At 49.8% G+C, this 19,519-nt stretch overlaps 3 protein-coding genes across 8 annotated transcripts; 2 read left to right on the top strand and 1 right to left on the bottom strand.

Annotated features, from left to right (window-relative positions):
* The first annotated feature begins 26 nt into the window (after positions 1-26).
* Positions 27-3,780, top strand: LOC131209181 (uncharacterized). Its single transcript, XM_058202182.1, has 6 exons — positions 27-629; positions 699-930; positions 989-1,147; positions 1,207-2,718; positions 2,787-2,930; positions 2,996-3,780. The coding sequence occupies exons 1-6, from the start codon at positions 518-520 to the stop codon at positions 3,117-3,119; spliced, it is 2,283 nt and encodes a 760-aa protein (XP_058058165.1). The 5' UTR covers positions 27-517; the 3' UTR covers positions 3,120-3,780.
* A 111-nt stretch (positions 3,781-3,891) lies between these two features.
* Positions 3,892-13,009, bottom strand: LOC131212674 (G-protein coupled receptor moody). Of its 6 annotated transcripts, none has more exons than XM_058206626.1 (10): positions 12,242-13,009; positions 9,489-9,657; positions 6,913-7,053; positions 6,624-6,794; positions 6,423-6,550; positions 6,200-6,353; positions 5,805-6,127; positions 5,566-5,727; positions 4,952-5,060; positions 3,892-4,400 (listed from the first exon to the last, which is right to left on the bottom strand). In XM_058206626.1, the coding sequence occupies exons 2-10, from the start codon at positions 9,623-9,625 to the stop codon at positions 4,325-4,327; spliced, it is 1,401 nt and encodes a 466-aa protein (XP_058062609.1). In that variant the 5' UTR covers positions 9,626-9,657; positions 12,242-13,009; the 3' UTR covers positions 3,892-4,324. The 6 variants fall into 6 exon arrangements, with proteins under 6 accessions (XP_058062609.1, XP_058062610.1, XP_058062611.1 ...); XM_058206627.1 differs by lacking the exon at positions 12,242-13,009 and adding an exon at positions 11,894-11,928 and having other exon boundaries at positions 3,892-4,539; positions 4,952-5,062; XM_058206628.1 differs by lacking the exon at positions 12,242-13,009 and adding an exon at positions 11,894-11,928 and having other exon boundaries at positions 4,952-5,062.
* Positions 13,010-15,792: 2,783 nt separating this feature from the next.
* LOC131207310 (G-protein coupled receptor moody) lies at positions 15,793-17,864 on the top strand. Its single transcript, XM_058199921.1, has 6 exons — positions 15,793-15,880; positions 15,966-16,105; positions 16,251-16,489; positions 16,564-16,712; positions 16,771-17,132; positions 17,207-17,864. The coding sequence occupies exons 1-6, from the start codon at positions 15,793-15,795 to the stop codon at positions 17,672-17,674; spliced, it is 1,446 nt and encodes a 481-aa protein (XP_058055904.1). The 3' UTR covers positions 17,675-17,864.
* The last annotated feature ends 1,655 nt before the right edge of the window (positions 17,865-19,519 follow it).

Here is a 19,519-nt window from a genome sequence, read left to right as displayed (position 1 = left end):
GGAATGCGCCCCTAACAACAATAATAGTGATCGATCCACTCATTTCGTTCCGGCCTGGCAAGGTAAAAAAGATTGCAAACGTTGACGATCGGCACGACTCCGCGATTCCGGTTGCGGAACTTCTCCATGGGCAGCGATGGCAGCCCCGTCTTGCCACTGCCTACTGCGTTCGGGTTCATTCGTGTGGACAAAAATGCGTGCTCGAGAATGTGACCACTGCACGTGAAGAGTGGGGAAAATCCGAGATTAAATGCTCGAAGTACGCGGAACCTGCGGTTGACAAAGATACGGTTTCGTGCGCTGAATGGAACGAACGCTTTATTGCGATAAGACCGAAGGAAGACGACCTTCGAAAGATTGTTGATATTATGTAATATTTGTTGTGCCCTCCGCAACTGTGCCCTCAGGCCCAAAAGCCCCAAAAACATTGAACTTTTAAACTGGATAACCAAATCCCCGGTGTTTCCCGGTAACCTCATAGATAAATAGATAGGGGCCTCCATATCACGACACGAAAATGGAGCAATTTTCGCACGATCTTACACTGGCGCTCGAGGAGACTTCGCGCACCAACTCCAACAAAGTTCGCTGGGGTGTCCGGAGGCGTACACGCTCCACGGGCAATCTACGTAAGTGCACAGGACATCGTCGAAACTGTCGGCAAAACGAAGCTAGCTCCGAGTTTCTTTTTCCTGCAGCATGTGCCCCTCAACCGACGGAGGACAGTTCCAGCAGCCCGACGGATCCACCGCCCAGCAGCAATGTCGTAATGAATCAGGCCGACTCACCGTGTCTCAGTGGAAGCAATAATCTGGTCCAGAGCGACTCGGACGATCGACATTCCGTGGCGTTCGCTTTCAAGCTACGCCAGACGCCTCTGTCAGGCAACTTTGAGTCGGATTCGCTGAACGAAAACTTCAGCCCCGCCAGGTAAGAATAGTCGCTTACTGAAGGCCTGTCCGATTCGAGATTTTCGATCCCATTTCAGACCCAACATGCGCCGCAAGCGAAAGTACAAACGGATGGCGGTGGAGTACGAAACGACACCGTCCACACCACATATAGGTGGTGCCGGAAGTGCACTGTTTCCGGTGGCCGGGACTGTGAAGAAGCGCGTCTTTAAACATTCGTGCCCGGATAACTTCAGGTACGGTTAGACGCGAAAATGCTTTAAGGATTTTGTGCTAACCCTTTTGTACCTCCCAGGAGCGCCATGCTGTTTTGTGGCAAACGAAAGCGCGGCCAGCGGGACCGCTCCGGAATGGATTACGATTTCTGCAAGCAGCATTCCAGCAGTGTACCACGCCAGCGGGGCGTAGCGGAGTTTTTTGGCCTGAAAGGTCCCTCGTACAGCGAGTATCGGAGCCGGAATCGGGCCGCATCCTTTTCCGCCAGCCTAATGAAGTGTGAGCGGATTCTGCCACTGACGAAAACCGTTGTCTCAAAGATCGAACGAATATCGGCCGACCGCGATCGGGAACGGTCGACGATTTTGGGCCAAACGATGATCCCACCGGGCCCTTCCGTCACTGGGAGCGAGTTTAATTTCTCGATTCCTATGCAGCAGCACAAACTCCTCGATACACCTGGCAATCCGCCACCAGCGACGGTGGTGGTAGCAATGGATGGTCCGATTATTGCACCTCTTATCGGTGAGCAGTTTGTGGTTGGCCCGCAACAGAAACAGCACGAAGGCCCTCTGGTTCTACCGTCTCCTTTCGTACCGCTGGTCGTTAGCCAACCGACAACAGTTGCTTCCCTGGTAGCCACAACTGTCCCGTCACTAGTTCCGGATGGTTCCGTCGACCCGCAGCAGTTGACTGGTGTGTCAAAACCGATCAGCGTGCCGTTGCTCGGTGCATTTGGTGTATCAGCATCGGCCGCAACACCGGTAATTCCTGTGCCGCAACCATCAACCGACAGTACGCCGGAGATTGCGAACGCACTGTCTCTTCAACCAGCGTTCGAAGCAAATCCACATCCTTTTCGCTCATCCCAAGGTATGATGCAACTAACGGGGAAATCGAAAATCTTACCGGCAACAGAACCGATGGCCGCTACGGGCAGCAGCTATCCGAAGGAAAAGCATCGCCACCGGAAATCAAAGTACAATCGCAAGAAGCAAATACTGATGATGTCAGGTCCGGAGGGTCACGGTCAGCTGATGGATTGTGGTGGCCAAGTGAACGATTTTCTCAGCTCCAGTTCACTTAGTTCGAGCGATTCGGAAGCGGTACTGGCAAACGAAACCGACCACGAAGGGGACGATGAATTGACCGATTGGCCCGGAAACGAGGCGATGATCACGTTCGCCTCGAAGCACGATTTCCGTAAAGCATACCATAGCACGGGCCAGCGGGGGCTCTCTATCACGTCCGGACGCCCTTTTTTGCCACAGATAAGTCAGCAGGACGATCTTGCCGATGATGACACCCTGATGTCGGCCGATGAAATGCTGAGCGCGCCCAGTACCAACGTACCACCAACCGGCACGTTGAGCGGCGGAGGTATACCGGGCCTTGGCAGTCTTGCAGGAGCTACGCTACCGATCGCGATCGGAGCAACCGTGCAGGGGGTCGATCCACATTTTCTAGTCAACAACGTGGGAACCCCAACGCTGGCAAACGAGATACGCGAGATCCGAGCCGGGTGCCGAAGGATTCGCGAAGAGCGACCCGGATTTTCCATCATATCCAGCGTGAACGAATTGCTTTCGAGGTAACGATAGTAATTTACGCGATTGTGTGATCATTTGTCTCACAGTAGCTTTGCTTCTTCAATGGCAGATTTCTACAAGATGACCAACAACGCGAGCTAACACTGCACGATGTTAACGAGGCCGAGCATGACAAGCTGCAAAACCTGTGCAAACTGTACTCCTTGAACGCACGGCAACTCACCGACAGCGTGCTGGTGCTCAGCAAGACGAGGTAAGTAGGGCCGGAAATTAACCCAAAGGAACTAGATTGACCGAATGACTCGTATCATTCCACAGCAACACGATGCAATCGGTGCGCATTGACCAGTCCAACCTGCCGAAGCGGCTCGGGGACTTCAAACGACGTTGTTACGGGGCTAGTGCCGAACCGTTGCATTTTCACGACGGCGGAACGAGTTAAACACCCAGAGCGGGGCACGTCAACAAGCGTGTCTAGTAGACTATTGCGTCCATCAGAAGGTTTCGTTTAGTTTGTTAGAATTTTCCAGAGTTTTTTTAAAATGTCATTTCCTATGTTCTGGGATGCAGCCTACGTACGTATTCTTGTCTTTACGGAAGGTTGCGGTTTGCATTTTAGGCACCTACACACTCCACTACGAAACAAAATTTAAAACGGAGCCAGAATTGTGTTGTGGTACCGGATGGAGCGAAGCGAGTTAAATTAAATAATAAGAGTTTTGTGGCTTCTTATTGCAAGAAACCAAAATTATCTACCGGGGGGGCAGAGAGAGCGAGACAAAACGAGTAAGTGTCTTGTGGTAATAGGTACCGTGTACAGTTTTGCCGTTTAGCTATTACAATTGTTCTAAGAATCTTGAACGCTACTTTAAAGAATCGGCCATTATATTTTTACAACGCTTCGACGCCGCTGCTGAGCTGCGCCGCTAACGCTATTTGTGTTTTGGTCCCGTCGGACCAGAGGCACGCTCGTCTCCGTATGTAGTAAACCAAGGCTTACTTTGAACGCGAGCGACTGACGAACGGGTTGCTTTATGACAACGGGAACGGGCGTACAAATGTGCAGGAATGTTAAAGTGGTCAACGCTTGAAAAATAAATAAATTCAACCATAACGTATAATGATGGTATAAACTCTTGCAACGAGTGTGTGTCGTTTTCCTTTGTACTTCAGTAATTTTCGTAAAGTAACATTACAGTATTACATTCGGTCGTAAGAGCTGTCTTTATTAACGGAATTGTTGTAATTCATATGTACATTTCGCGCATCGGTAGGAAGCAGGTAGGATTGAAAGAACTTAAATTTAATAACTTAGTCCTACCCACGAACGGTGAAAAGGGCACGGAACACACCGTCGTGTGTGTTACTGTCCTTATGGAAATTCTTTGGATTTAATTCCTAATCCTTCGGTTTACGCCCTTCGCCGCTGACTATCGGTCGCTTATCGCCGATAGCTTTCACCTCTGTTTTGGCATCGTTTCGGGGTCCTTAAATATGAGTCTTAGATAAAAAAAAACACAACTCTAGTGTCGAATATCGCTAGAGAACGCGACATTGTTGTGATGCGTGCGTATTGTTGTATGGCCACCTGTAGAGATGAGGAGAAGTTCGCGATCGCATCCAATCGTCGTCGGGGCCCAACAATCGTCAGCAGTGTGTTGATGGTCCGCGCTTTGGCGTTTGTTTTTGGTACCTTCTTTCTTTCTTGATGGCCGCTAGTCTGCTAGGGAACAAATAGATACTTTTCAGTCCGTGGTGAAAACGTGGTCATGTTGCGCTTTCCTTTCTCCCTCTCTCTCCCTCTCCTCTTCAGCGCTTCTAACTATCTTGAATGGCGACCAAATGCTGTGGGTGCGGCGAATCTGCAAACAAACGGGACCGTAACCGGATTCCGAGAAAATGAAATTAATGCCAATGAAGTGCGTGCAGGGACGATGCGTTCTAAAGTGGCCGATGCGGTATGTTATTGAAACAGATGAAAATAGTGTTACGTGGTGATGATGAATGATGCGATTGCAGCTACTACGGCATTACGGTTACTAACTGAAAGCATTTCTTAGAAAGCGGATGAAGTCTCAATGAAGCAAAGCATTCAGTGATAGAACAAGCAAAGAATAGTAATAAAATAAGCACATCAGATTTTCTTGAGTGCACACGCACATTATGCATCGCTAAGCAGAGTAAAGAATTAGCAGCGAGAAGAATTAAGCGAAGCAAGAACCGAAAACGCTACGGAAGGGTTGGCATGGGATCAAACCGATCCGATCCTATTACCTTGGCGCTGCCGGGAAGCTGGGAGGTCCTGCGACTCCGATTCGACTATTGAAACTTGGGACACCATGGTACGACTGTGGTTGTAGCTGTACCCTATGTCTTTCCATTTCTCTAAATAAAATGCACACAAGTAAAAACGAAAACGGGATCTAAGTCACGGGGCGTCTTGAAGCGACATGATTACACGGCGACGGTATCTTTCGCAAGGCGAACTCGCTAGCGGAAGTCGCACCTTGGGTCACACTCGACGGGAAGATAGGAAGTAGCCATTAACCTACGCGAAGGCTAACAGGGCAGGCGAGAGACATTGACATAACATTAACAGCACGCCCCGTTCTATCGGCGACCAGATAATTGAACAATAAACCATCCGTCTTTACGTGCGCAAGCAAGCAGCACACACATTTCAGGGACGCATGGCGCACGGCGCGTCCCACTTGGCGGGGATGAACCCCTTTCATTGCAAAATGTCCACCGAGTGAAAGGTTTTTGATGAATCGAAGGTTTTTTTTTAAGGAGGAAGCAAATATAAATGGTAGAACAATTCTCCAGCAATTTTCTGATGTAAAATGGTAAACGTTTCGCGCAACCGGAGTCCACCGGATTGGGCTTACCTCCGACGCTGCTGCCACCGTGCGTGAAAGCCAGCAGCCGGGGAGTCCTGCAGAAAAGCACGGTTTTGTACGCCTGCCGGTACTGCTTGTTCATGATGACGTAGATGATGGGGTTGATGCAAGCGGACAGGTAGAGCATCATGTATCCGATTATGTGAAGCACTGCGGGAAGGCAATGAAAAAGAAAAGCTTCTCAAATCAGCACCCCACACTTCGTGGTAACATAAGAACACACGTACCCGGTATCGAGACGTTCTTATCGACGATTTTCGATATCGTTATCGGCAGGTAGCACATGACGAATGACAGAAAGATCGCCAGAACCATCTTCGTGATGCGCCATTCGTTGCGCTTCGCTTTGGCGTCCCGATTGTCGCTGGCCGTCGTCGTCCCGCCCACCTTTACCGCCGACGAGGCGGCCGTGTAGCTGATCGAGTTGTTGTTGGCCGAGCTGGAACTTCCTCCGGAGCCGGCCGACAGTGGGGCGGCCGGATCAGCCGACCGGAGATTGTTCGGAATGTTGCACTGCGATTTGGAATGGTTCTTCATTCGCTTCTCGGATCTGAGGCGAGAGGGATCGGTTTAGAAGACGCGATCCGTTCGAACGGACAGCGGTAGCATGAGTGATCCTTACTTATGAACGACCCAGAAGATGCGGCCGTAGCATATCACGATGATGATGCACGGAATGAGAAAGGCGATGATAAACATTGCCGTTTTGCTGCTGCGTCCTTCGTCGTCCGGCAGGATGGAGCACGTGCCGAGCTGGTGGTTGTAGCCGAATTTACCTGCAACAAAATGATCGTCTTATACAATTTCCGCTGAAATCGCTGGTGGCACAAAAACTGGATGCGTACCCCAGACACCGAGCAACGTTGGAATCTGGAAGCCGTAGGAAAACAGCCAACAGACGGAGATCATCACCATGATCCAGGTTGTTTTGTACACCTTGGAGTAGATGTTGTAGTGCGCTATCATGATGTAGCTGCGGGCAATAAACGATAACCGTAAGTTGAAGAACCGCACGTGTCAGCACCCGCCCCTTTCCGAAAGCATACCGATTAATGGTGATCATCGTGATGCACAGCAGCGACACCCCAACGCTGCCGTACTGCATAAACGTTACCAATGTGCAGAGTGTCTCGCCAAGACTCCAGGTGCCCTGGATGAAACGTATCGCGTTGAACGGCAGCACCACCAGACAGAACAGACAGTCCGCGACGCACAAGCTGATGGGCCGAAGCACAAGGAATCGATTACACCTTCGATCGCCATCGATCCTCCCAAAAGTCGAAGATTGAGAAGGAAAGGAAATCTACTCGAGGTCCTACGTCTAACACTACACACCTGATGATAAAGGCAGCCGCTACGTTCCGCACCTTGGGACATTTGAGAAGGGCCAGAATGGTGAGCAGATTTCCGGCGATCCCCGTTATCATGATGAGTATGGTTGCTGTCGCTGCGAACGTGAGTAATGCCCGGGAGAACCTGTAAAAGAGGTGACACACGGTCGGTGACTAATGTGATACACGAGAAAAGGGGCAACCGGAAACGTGTTGCCCGAAGAAGCCTTAAATTCTTCGAAATAAAAACTCTAGATCGAGTGAATCCTCTCGTTGGTTAGCTGAATGAAGACCGCAAGAAAAAAGAGTCGCTTAGTTAGTGAAACCCGAAACTGAATCAATAAACGATCGATTTTCATTTGCCGTTACGAACTGCACCAACTGACGGCATGAGGAAGCCATGAGTCAACACAAATACCGACAATCTACAGCGCCCAAAACATGAGAACTCATCCCGAGGACGCAAAACGTGCGCACGGTGAGCATTATGTGAAGATCGCTCGAAGACAACCGGCAAACGGACTCCGGAAGGATGCAAGCGACCAATCGGTCTGCCGGAGTCGATTTATTTATAAACAAAACCTCATGAGCGGTAACGGGGTTGCATTCGGGCGGCTGGCAGCAATTACACAAATATAGACGGGCAGTGTAGGCTTTTTATTTTTGTGCCAGCCGCTCTGGGGCCAGACCGGCTTGGCCCATAAACTAGAGAAAATAGTCCAGCAATCGTGGCGGACACATGTCGAGGTTCCTTCACCTCACTGCTGAAGAAATGAGCCAAACAAATATGTAAAACCTATGATGCTATCGGAAAACCCATTCCAACCTCGCGGGAAACGTAATTTGCGTGATAATAACTCATCTTCTGAGCACCATGATTAAAAAAAAAACGGAATGAAAAGTGAGAATGTCCCATTCAAAGCCATTTGCTTCTATATTTAGAACCAGTGGTTTTAAATGACACCAGCCTTCGAGGTAAATGCTCCGTTTAAACCACGTGAACGTCTCTAAGAGAGATGCTCAAATGCCACGACCAAACCCCGGACTGGAAAGACTATCCAGTTACCGGCAGCACCTTTTTGGGCGGGTGTTTCAAGTCGATACTCGAGTAACGAGAGTGGCCGCCGAACGATGATTTGCATGGGCTCTAGTTGAAGCTCCGGTGACGCACACGATCGCTGAACGGAACTGATCCAACTTTCATAACTGTTCATAAGCCAGCGCGGAAAGTTGGGGACGGTTCACGGGATTTGTGTCTAGCTTAGACTGAAACGTTGTAGAACTTGAGCCTGGATTTGAAACGACCTTGCGCCTACATTGTATGTGCCAGATATGGTATCGTTTATTCTCCCCAGTTGAAACGGAGTCCACCAAGACAGAGTGCTATTTAGCGGCCGGCGCAACTCCGTTCGTCGCACGAGCCCGCGGCATGAGTCATTAGCACTGTGGGCTAAGCATTGCAATGGTGATCTCGTGAGTCTCGTAAGATCGAAGGAATGCCGCTTGGGTGTGCGGTGCGCCGATTTGTCATCGATGGGTTCCACTGAACGATCAGTCATCGGAGAAGCCTTCCCAACGGTGATGAAGTGAGTGATCTTCCATGGAACAAAAACGAACGTATATGCGATGGCACAACATTGAGCATTAATAAGTGCCCATTACTAGTCATAAGGCCAACGTGCAACAGCAACATAGGGGAGAGGACCCTGTTTATCACTGCGCACAGACGCTAGCCGTGCAGATCAGTGCTAGGGGGAAATGATTAGCACCCTTCGCGAGGTTCCTATTTGCTAGATTGAACCGCGTTCTTGTTTTGTCACCCATGGTTAGCAGAATTTGCGCCCTATTGCGCCCATCACGCCAACAGCGGAAGTTCCATAAAATTTAACCACCGATCTCCTCTCCTCTGCGGAACTCACTCTCTCTCGCTCTCGCCCTATCTCCCTTCCTGTCTGTCCCTGTCTGCCTTTGCACAAATTTTCATTGCTTATTTCCTTTTTCAATGAGGAAGACCCTGGCGCCCGTTCAACTCACTCGGCTCGCGGCCCGTTTCGGGGGTTTCGGTTTTATTTATTTTGCTCACGAGAATGGCGGGGGATCCCGCCGAGGTTTAGCTTATTTGGCCGTGATTTCCCTCCCTGATACGCACGCATCAGTGGCGGTCTATGAATGAGCATCATTTCGCCATCCACTCCATCCAGCGCTTGCGTCCGACCGACCGGTGGGCGGAACTTGCCGTTAGCACTCGCCGGCAACCGCGCGACCGATTATTTATAAACTACACAGTCAACGGTCGTCAGTATGCAAGGGGATTTAAACATTAAAACCCCCAGGCGCAACATCAAACAGCAAAGCATGATCCTCGCTGAGCGGCAGGTTAAAGTGTTCCGTGTACTACGCCATTGAAGTACCCCCATTAGACGCTCATTGAAGATCCTAAAACCTTGCCGATGATGAAATCCGTTCGCCACTGTGTTCCGCGATGGCCAAAGGCAATAAACTCTTCACTCCCGTTTGACACCCGATCCGTTCGAATATGGTTCCCATCAAGCAGCGTTTCCTGCCGACGGCCTGGCTTACCTGCTAGTTTCGTCCGGAAAGTTACTGTCCGTTTCGGCCGACGAGGACGTGAGCCCGTCGGAACCGGAAGAGCCGTTGCTCCAGTGGCCATCGTCGAACCCGAAACTCGGTAGCGTCCCGTTGATCGTTTCAGTCATGCTGGTGATGATGATGGGCGAGACTCTGAAGTCTGCCGGCGGGAAAGTAATCAAAAAAATAAATAAAATAAAATGAAAATCAGCAGTCCAGTAAAAAGGAAAATTCGAAAGCCAAAGAAACATGTGTGGATGATCGCCAGTAGGTGGAGCGCCCAAACCCTCGCGGTTGGTGGACATGAACCACACAAAAATGCACAAATAAACAGATTTCGTAACCGCAAACCGTGTTCCTGTTCGTTTACTTCTTCCGGCTCCGATCCGCGTGCTGCGTGTTGCGATTGATAGGGTGGAGTTTTTCGGGAGGCGAAGCATAAGTGCGCGATGCGATAATCCGCTGACGACACGACGGGTCCGTGTCCGTTTTCTCATCGATTGTTCGCTGTTCGTGTGCAGAAACATGGTACGCACGTTTGACGAGCCAGCGGAGCTGTAATTAGTCGTAATTGATAGAAACATCGCAGTTCAAGGGAATCAAAGGCTTTCAAAGTTGCCCTCTCGAAAAGGAATCATATGTGGGCCCGCTGTCGGACGGACGTGCGCCAGAGAATGCATTGCACTGGAGCCGTTGGTGATAGCGGTAATCAGAATAATTTATTAGACGGAGCACTGAAGCGATCCCTGTCCGTGGGTGCGAGGTTCTTCTCTCGCTTTGGCATCCAGAAATGTGACAACCACTGGGCTAATTGGAATAGAAACACAAAAGCATCGTTGTTCGCTCCGTGACGCCGTCGAAAGTGTGACCAAACTGAGCGCCACCCCGGCAACGGTTTTTTTTCTCACTGTAAGAGCAAACCGCAGACGCAGCGGATCGGTCCTGCATTCTTCGGGCCACGGAGCTGCATTTCCTGACGAGCAAAGGCCCGTAATCCAAACACGAAACCCAACGATGGATGGATCGTGGTCGTCGGTTCGATACGCCAGACGAGCGGACGTTTCTCGGGCGTCATCAAAACATAAGAACGGCCAAACTAAATATTGCTTGCCCTTTGTCTCCTCGGGCGGCCGATTAACAATGTGTTAGCCTTGTTTGGAAGCTGCTGTGGCACGGTTGTGAGTTAGCGTTCCGCCCGTTCTTCAACTGTGGCCGATCGCGGTCGGACTGTTGGGCGCGAGGGGGGCGCCCCAAACCGAACTCTCATTCGATCAATGAAATTAAATGCAATTAACACCAATTAAAAAAGGTCACCGATGACCAACGGTCGTCCCGGAGCAGAGTACGCCACGAACGCGACGCGTCATCCGGGGGTCCTGAAAAACGTTGCGCCGTTGCCGGACATCGTTGATCGAAGATTCCGCCCTTAGCAAAGCCTGAATCGGCAAAGAAAGATTACTCGGGTGTGGCCAATAACTTGATCATGGTTGCCTTTTCTTCATTAACCCGTTCAAAGTGTAAGTTCAGGCGAAGCACAGGCATGACTCACTGCATTATGGATCGCGCGCGATGTAACCTCGAGAGTATAGGTCCCCCCTCTACACAGGTGCGCGATTGGCACGTCTTTCAACTATTCGTGTGTCGTGGCCGATGAGTCAAACGGTGTCGCGGATTGACTCTCTCGGACCGCAAGACCTTCGGCGCGAGGCAACGGAACTAGGTGTACCGGTTTTTAGCGGAATTCGAAAACAAAACAAGCAAAAGTGCTCAAAACAAACGACATTGACAACGGCCGCTCAACAACCGGGACCGGGTTTGGGGAGATTTCGATTCGCACCTTCCGCGGTCGATAGGGTCGGGTTCCGGTTTCTAGCTATCGGGAGCAATATCCTGCTAATGGCGCGATCGCTGTAAATTTAATTATTGCCTCACCGCGTCGACGATCGGCAAAGCTCCACGTTTGGTGGTGGGGCTTACACCATTACACTTTACCCCGTTTCGGGAGGGGGGTTACTACCACCGTGTACCACCTTCAGGCACGCACCTAGTGGGTTTGTTTTCGCTACAACTCGTGTTCCAGCGATGTACAACCATCAGCTGTTTCTTGCCGGCTTATCGAATGGAACCGCCGTGATCGCCAACGTTCCTTTTTTCTCCGCCCGCTGCCGCGAACCCGAGCACGTTGCGCGTGCTCTCGCGCCGGACGCGGTCACACATGAACTGTGGTGTTGTAGGCTGCAGATATTGTTGCCCGAAAGGTTGTGAACACGATCGTTTCTAGCGTGTCATTTTGAATGTTTGAAGGGTGCAGAGGCTTAGGTAGGCTTAGGGGAACGGGGAAAGGATTAGTCCGTTTTCTGCGGTGCACGCTTTAGCAGTGGCATTTGGGATCTTACCTTGGGTCAATTTCTGGACTCCTATCTCTTTATCCTGGGCCGTCTTAAATTCTCCAAGAAACACTGTCACTCAGTTCGGGAAGCAAATTATGCGGCTTTCGTTAAACACAGCCTTTCCTTAATGTTGTGCCACATACACGAGAGCTCGTGCCTTGCCTTTCCAATACCTGTTAGGTTTAGCGGTTTCTGCACACCGAATGTATCTTCCCCTCGCCGGAAATCGCCTCTTTCGCACGGTCGCGAGGTCTTAAGGTCGGCACACCCCTTTCGGTGTGTCTGCGTTCGTCCCTTCCGTTGCGCCCCGAATCAAATCGCGCCCAAACTGGATGCATATACACATTCACTCACGTGCGGAAGATTCCGATTCCGATCCGGTGTTCTGTGCACTTTTTCACTGCCCCGTTCTTGGACCCACGAATACGTGAGTTTGCGTGTGCGCGAGAGAGAGTGTTTGCGGTTCTGTTTCCGGTGCTACCGGCGCGTTCCATTACACGCCATCGCCATCGTTGACAGTGGCCAGTTTTTGCAGCAATATTTGGCCAACCTTGAGGCAGGCAAAGTACACCACGGTCAGCACAATCAGACGGTAGCTAAACACGCTCATCGTCGACGTTGCGCCCCGTTCTGTCCGCGTCGGGGTCCTTGATCGCCCGTGAACCACACAGCGGACCAGAGCGGATCGATGGTTTGCACTTTCGCTTGATTTCTGCTAAATACCTTTCTGTCACAATGTCCTTCGCTGCACTAGAACCTCCGGTTCGAAACGGGCCCCGCTGGCCACATGGTCACCCGGCGTGTCGCTCCGTCTCTTTCCGTCGCCGGCAGATCAAATATTTGTGTCTAGTGGCCACCGTCTCACCACCACAGCCAGCCGCGGTGCACAGCCACGAATCTTTGTGTACGATCACCGTTCCAATTTCTTATCACTATCGCTGCCCAATCATCTAACGCACATGACGATGATGATGAATGCGAGCGGCACCAACTTCTCCGGCGATTTGACGGGGCGTTGCTGGTAGAAGTGTACACATTTTCGAGGGAACGGCGGCAGCAAAAAAAAAGGAATCTTAAACAAACCGATCCACCGAAGCAATCCGTCGCCACTCGCGCGCCTTATCTTTGTCGCTGCCCGGCCGCACTCTAAACCGCGCTCTGGAATGTATTTGACGCGCACTCCGCGGACCATCCGCCTCGTTCGACCGCTGGGTTGAAATGTGGAAAACACGGTTGAACCGCGGTTGCGTGGCCTGCTTCGGGTTAACTTCGGGCGTTCCGTTCGGAATCTCTGGTTCGTGTTCACGGTGCGCGGTTCGTGGCAAAAAACTGGCAAAACAATCGCTGCTGGGTGTGTATTGGTACTTGCCGCGGCGCAAGTACACACTATGGGGAAAAGGCGGTCATAAGCCAACTTTAAAAAAGGGGCGATTTTAGTTGTATTTTCGTAAAACAGATAAGTTAACTATGATCGGAATGACTTTAGCCTTTTGTGTTGCGTAGATTGGAATTATAAAAATTACTCTGTAAAACCAACTTTTATCAGTTACTTTAACGCGATCGCTAGCACAATTCTGCAACGGTAATGTACCTATATTATACACAATTATAAACCCTAAAATACATGGCTCGTTTTGCACTAAAAAATCTGATACAGTGTGTATCGAAAGTATGTATGATTTCAAATAATTGTTTCGAGGATCAAAAATAATAATAAAATATAATAGGTTATTTATTGTGTTACAAATAAAATGTTGAATTAAATTAAAACACAAGCAAAGAAAACAAAAACGATGACGTTAGTCCGTAGATTCCTAAAATCAAATATGTCCGCCTATTCCATACAAATTCCCCATAGTGGTGCACGCACCTCGCTGCTGATGTAGTGGTGATTGTTTTCCCGTTGGCCTCATCCCAGCTGCAGCGGATTCTGTGCGATCCTTCCTCCAAATATCCTTCCTCGCACCTTTCGTCGGCCGACACTGTCTGACGTCACAGATGGCAAAGAAGCTGGAAGAAAGAAACGGAAGACCAAAAGATGCACCGAAGGATGGAAGGTTTTTTGTCCCTGCGCATTCTGTGGACGCGTGGCGCAGCTCATCCGTTTTGGTGATGATCATCGATTTTAATGGCTATGTTTTGCGTTCTGCCTGACAGTGAATCAGGAAAATAGCTTCAAAAAGGAATAGATGGTAATGGGATGGGCTTCTGCTTTTGATGGCAAGAAAGCTAAGAATGTAGGAGTTTTTCTATCATTTTCAGCTTCCACAACTTCCAGGATCAGTGTAATTATCATGTCCTTTTGGTGTGTTCACAGCTTGCCTAGACCTTTACTCTGGCGAACGAAAGTATTGGGCCGCAGACGCGTATTTAAGATTGCGCATTGCTTAGGAGAGACTATCGTAAAACACTAAATTAGTCAGCCTGATACAATCATATCACATGAAAAGGGTTAATCTACAATTTTTAAGTTATAATTACACGAGGCCTTTGCACCAACCAGTGTTCACATGGCCGTTAATTCCATTTTATTGGCCTACAACACGAGTCGTTAATATTTGTGGCCATTATGGGAAAGAATAAAAACATTGCATTTTCAAACATCTTGCATACAACAGAAAAGTTCAACTGCCAATTGGCAATTCAAATCGCGCATTGACGGCGCAGTTCGTGCACCGCGGTCTGTTTCCCAGGAATTTCGCTTTCGTCCAGGACCGTCGGCAAGGCCATAACGAGGCACGGCACGGCACACCAGCTGGTCGAGGACTCTGCCGTCGGCCCCCTCCGTACGGCCCCAGCGCGGCGGCAGTCCAGCAGCGATACGAGCGTGCCGAACGAAGTGTTTCTTCATCCCTATGGCCGGCTAAATTAGTTTACATTACAAAAGTAAAGTAAACACTGGCGGTGGCGGTGCATGCGTGCCTGCGTGTGCCTTGGTGTGGCGTATCCGCGGTCAACCGGACACACGCTGGACACACGGTAGGTAGTAGTCGATATCGGAGCGTTCGCGTTGGTCGTCGTGTCGTGGCCGCTCACCGGAATTGTGCGATACGCCAGCGGGGATAGTTCTTTCGGGAAGCCCTGTCCCAGTCAGTTTTCCCGACGAGGTTCGCCAAGAACCCGCGAGTTCGCCACTCGCTCGCGTTTGATCAGAAGCGGATGGGAAATCTTTGTCTCTTCCTTCCAGTGCGGTGATTTCTTTGGTTTTCCGTGTGCCGAATAATTTCAGTGTGTGCTTTGTTTTTTTTTTCGCGTGTTCTGTGCGTTCTGTAAAGAAACAACGCACACAAACCACGCAGCAGGCGGGCGGGCAGCAGCAACAACAACGACGAAAAGAAACATAAACCCGCAGCAGAAGAAGAAACTGACTTGTTGAGCGCATAAATTGATTCTATTTTTATATGCATGCTGTTTGGCCATTTGTTGCTGTTTTTCTCACAAACCATCCCCGGTCAACCGCAGCCGTTCTTCGGCGGCTGTTCCGGTGCTGCCCGTCGCCCTTCCAGCCGTAAGGCAGCAGCAGCGGCATCAAGTAGCCCTCGGCGGGGTTTTTTGATCATTTCGCCCGCTAGTGTTTCGTCGTAGTGGTCCACAAGATTTCCACCGCGAGAGTCTGAGCGACGGCAGTTGGATTGGGGAGAGTGATTCTCCGGACAACAACGGACTCTGGTGGTTTGAAATTTGAAACGGTGAAAATGCAGGCCGCCAGCCAGCAACAATAGTGCTTTGAACGTGCAACCCGACTACAAACTGACCAAAGTGTCTCCCTTCTGTCTCGTGAATATTGCTGGAGAAAAGCTTGATTTAACTCCGTTTGAGTTTGCAATTCTATTTGGTCTGCACATCCCTGAGCGTCCCCTCACCAGAATGGTCCGTAATGCCGTATACTAGGTTACTGACACAAGATGGACCTGTTCGATGCAGGTGAGGGCAGCCTACTTTATCCGTACGTCGTTGAACATAACTTCTCGGACGGTGCATCGACATACAATGGTAAACATAGAGCGGTGTATGACGCACTCATGCGGTCGGCTCTGTAACATGTCGTCTTTCCATCGTTTCTTTCCCGGGTTTAAAGGATCCACCGACGCCATCCCGCTTTACACCGGGTATCCCCGGCTGCTGCTCAATATTGCGACGGTGACGTGTATCGCTTACATGGTGGTTGGAGTTCCTGGCAACCTGCTAACGATAGTGGCCCTGGTAAAGAGCAAGAAAGTAAGTGTACGCTGACGGGGTGGTGAACGATTGGTGAAGTTTGCCAGGAGTGGAGCGCCGAGTGCTGTGCACACTGAAATGCTGTTCACACCAGGAGCGGCAGGATTGCCTAGACCTCAGATTCGCACCATTTCTCCCATTCCAGACACGCAATGCAACGGCCGTTTTCATCATGAATTTATCGTTCTCCGATTTGCTGTTTTGTTGCTTCAATTTGCCATTGGCCGCGAGCACCTTTTGGCATCAAGCATGGCTGTACGGGGATCTCTTCTGCCGGCTGCTCCCAATGATGCGCTACGGGTTGTTGGCCGTTTCACTTTTTACCATTCTGGCCATCACTATCAACCGCTACATTATGATCGGCCACCAGCGGTTGTATCAAAGGTAGGCCGGATTGGTAGTTAGCACAGGAATTGGCACTGGGCAGTGCTTGAGTCGTTTTTTTGCCGTTGTTTCAGAGTTTATAAGACGAAGCACCTGTGCTTAATGGTGGCCTTCACGTGGATACTTGGCTTCGGATCGCTGCTGCCAACGTGGCTGGAGAAGTGGGGAAAATTTGGGCTAGATGGGGTTATACATTCGTGTTCTATACTGCCTGACAGTCAACGTAAGTAGTGGGCATACCACGAAGTACTAGCTGGAAACACTATTTCACTCTCTTGCAGGTCACTCACCGAAACAGTTTTTGTTCCTGATCGCCTTCGCCCTGCCCTGTCTGTCGATCATAGTGTGTTACGCAAGAATATTTTACATCGTCCGCAGCACGGCACTACGCACGCAGGATCAGGCGAGCGACAATCTGGAGGACAGCTTGGAAGACCTGTCAACCGGTGTGAGCAATCAGCAGCTGGCGGAAAACGGCGACACAAGTCAGATCGTCCCTCGGCCGCTATCGTACACCAGCTTCGGCCCGGACTTGGACTGGCATTTCATCGATTCCAGTACGGACAATGAGATCTTCTGTGATGCCACGGATGGGGCCAATCGGCCAAAGAGTGTCGAAATGGATGACCACCGCGCTTCAAGGGTGATAGATTCCTTCAGTGCACGCCAGCTACGATCGCGGTAGTGGGTAACGGAACGATTTTAGTCTAATTTTAGATCCAGCCACAAACCCCCAAAAGTGCGGTAGATGGAATTGTTCAGCCGCGAAACCAACGGTATGCCGCAGCATCCGGCCCCGGGGTACGGCGGAACGCAAGCAACTTGAACGCCAGGAAGCGCAGGAGGCATCTCAACACTTCCGGTGCATCGATCATGAGTGCGGGCAAAATGTCCGCCAAGGACCGGAAGCTGCTCCAGATGATTCTGGTAATTTTCGTCGCGTTTCTCATCTGTTATCTGCCCATCACGGTCGTGAAGCTTTTCCGGCCCAGCATGCAGATACTGAACGTGATGTCCTATCTGCTGATCTACCTGACCACCTGCATCAATCCGATCATTTACGTGGTAATGTCCAGAGAGTACCGGCAAGCGTACTCGGACCTTGTGCTGTGTCGTCCGTACGAGAAAGCCAAGGTAAAGCCACCGAAGACCGCCAATGTGGTGCGGGTTGCCTCGAAGCGTTAGTAAACGAACAAACCGTTTGGTAGCGACCGCTACGTCGAAATGTAGTTCTCGATAATATAGAATGTAACCTGCGTCTAGGTAGAACATTTAGCGCTGTACATGTGTGATGGGTATTTACTTTGTTCCCATTACTGTCTCCTTGTTTTAGATGTTACCGATTCGTTATTTGTTGCTATCCGTTTCGTACGCAACGCGCAATATCAGTACTTCGTAAAATTTCTGAGTTCTGAGTGAAACAATGCTAGTCGCACAATTGAACTTTTAGTTCTAGTCAGTGAACACTACAAATGACCACAACTGGTCAACAAACCACGATCTGTGGCATGTGAAAGTTATACGTAAAACTGTACTGGTAAAAACACGCCGAAAAGAGTTACATTTTATTATGCAGAAAGAAATTGGGAATTGAAAAAGGCTAAAACGGCCCCAAACTACGCAAAATATGATATAAGTATATAAATAAATACATCGTTCGAGTATAATAAAAACTTATAGTATGGTATTATTGCTATTATTATTATTACTATTATTTTTATTATTATTATTTATTACTATTATTATTATTGTTATTATTATTAATATTGCTATTAATTCATTATTACACCTAAAATCATTTAAAATTATATAACATTTTGATACCCTAGTAACTGATTTTTTTGTGTAAAAAGGGCCACGTAACAGTAATTTTTATCACTCTTTCTACTTAAACCGATAAATTCTCGGAATCTACGCAAAGCAGAGGGCCGAAAGTTCGGACTGGCCATAGTTAGCTTATCTATTTTGGGAAAATATAACTAAAATCGTTACTTTGTAAAGTTGGTTTATGACCATCTTTCCCTGATAGTCCCATAGTGTATTGACTCGAATAGAGGCGTAGAACAGTGAGAGAGTTCGCCGCAGCTGTAGCACAGTTAGCCGGCGCGCGGCCCAACTGTGCTAATTGTGCGGCGAAATAATTCAGCGTCAAAAAACCGGTTGTCCCGTTGACAGACAGACGGTCTTTCGGTGGAAAGGTAAATAATTCCTCGCTTTGTGTTCCGCCGTGGAAATCAATCCGTCCCGACCGTCCGTAAGTTCGTGAGTGCGTGTTTCCGCAACTGGTCTGGTCCGCAACATTAGCGAGTGTAGGCTCACGATCGGAAGCAGAGCCCCCCAAAGGCCCGAGGTGCCACCGCCTAGAGTGAGGTGAATAAATGGGCCACTTTATCGTGCAAAGTGCAGCGTGCCTAATGCGTGAATCATTCGCGAATTCTGGTGCAGGAAGCGCGGCCAGCAGGGCGTTCCATGGCCAGTTGTTTTTTTTAGTTTTTAGCCAGAAGCGCGAGTTCGGGCAAGTGGGCGCCGTGGTGACCGAAAGAAAGTGCAGTTGCACCAACAGCGAAAAGTAGGCGACGACGAAAGAGAAAACTTCCCATCCAGTTTTCGACCTCCGCGCGCGGTCGTGTGCAGCTTCTCGGACACGGAATCTAGTGGCGGCGGTCGCAAAATTGCTCCGTCGAAAATGGCACGCTAATTGCGTTGCGAACGCAAGATTGTGTTGCGGCGGTTTGAATTGTTTTCGTAAATCATTTCATGTATCCTCATCGCCGCCGCTGCCTCGGAACATCGTCAGCACACACCACCACCAAAAAACGTCGAATGCTCGCTCGGTCTCTCGGGTTAAGTGGTGCGAAATTATTGTTTTGATGCCGGCCGCGAAACACAACGAAAACGAAAACACAAACATCGCCGCCGTGGAATCTGATGACCGGTGGCGAATTTTAAATGATGTGTCGCGCATTGCGCACTTTGCGCGCCCCGCGATGTGTTTCTATAGCGACCCAGCCTTTAGCTGGTTACAGAGGG

Source organism: Anopheles bellator, chromosome 2 (genome assembly GCF_943735745.2).
Source record: "Anopheles bellator chromosome 2, idAnoBellAS_SP24_06.2, whole genome shotgun sequence".
Lineage (NCBI taxonomy): Eukaryota > Metazoa > Arthropoda > Insecta > Diptera > Culicidae > Anopheles > Anopheles bellator.
The sequence above is the reverse complement of the archived record's forward strand: the minus strand, read 5'-3'. Positions and strand labels throughout refer to the sequence as shown.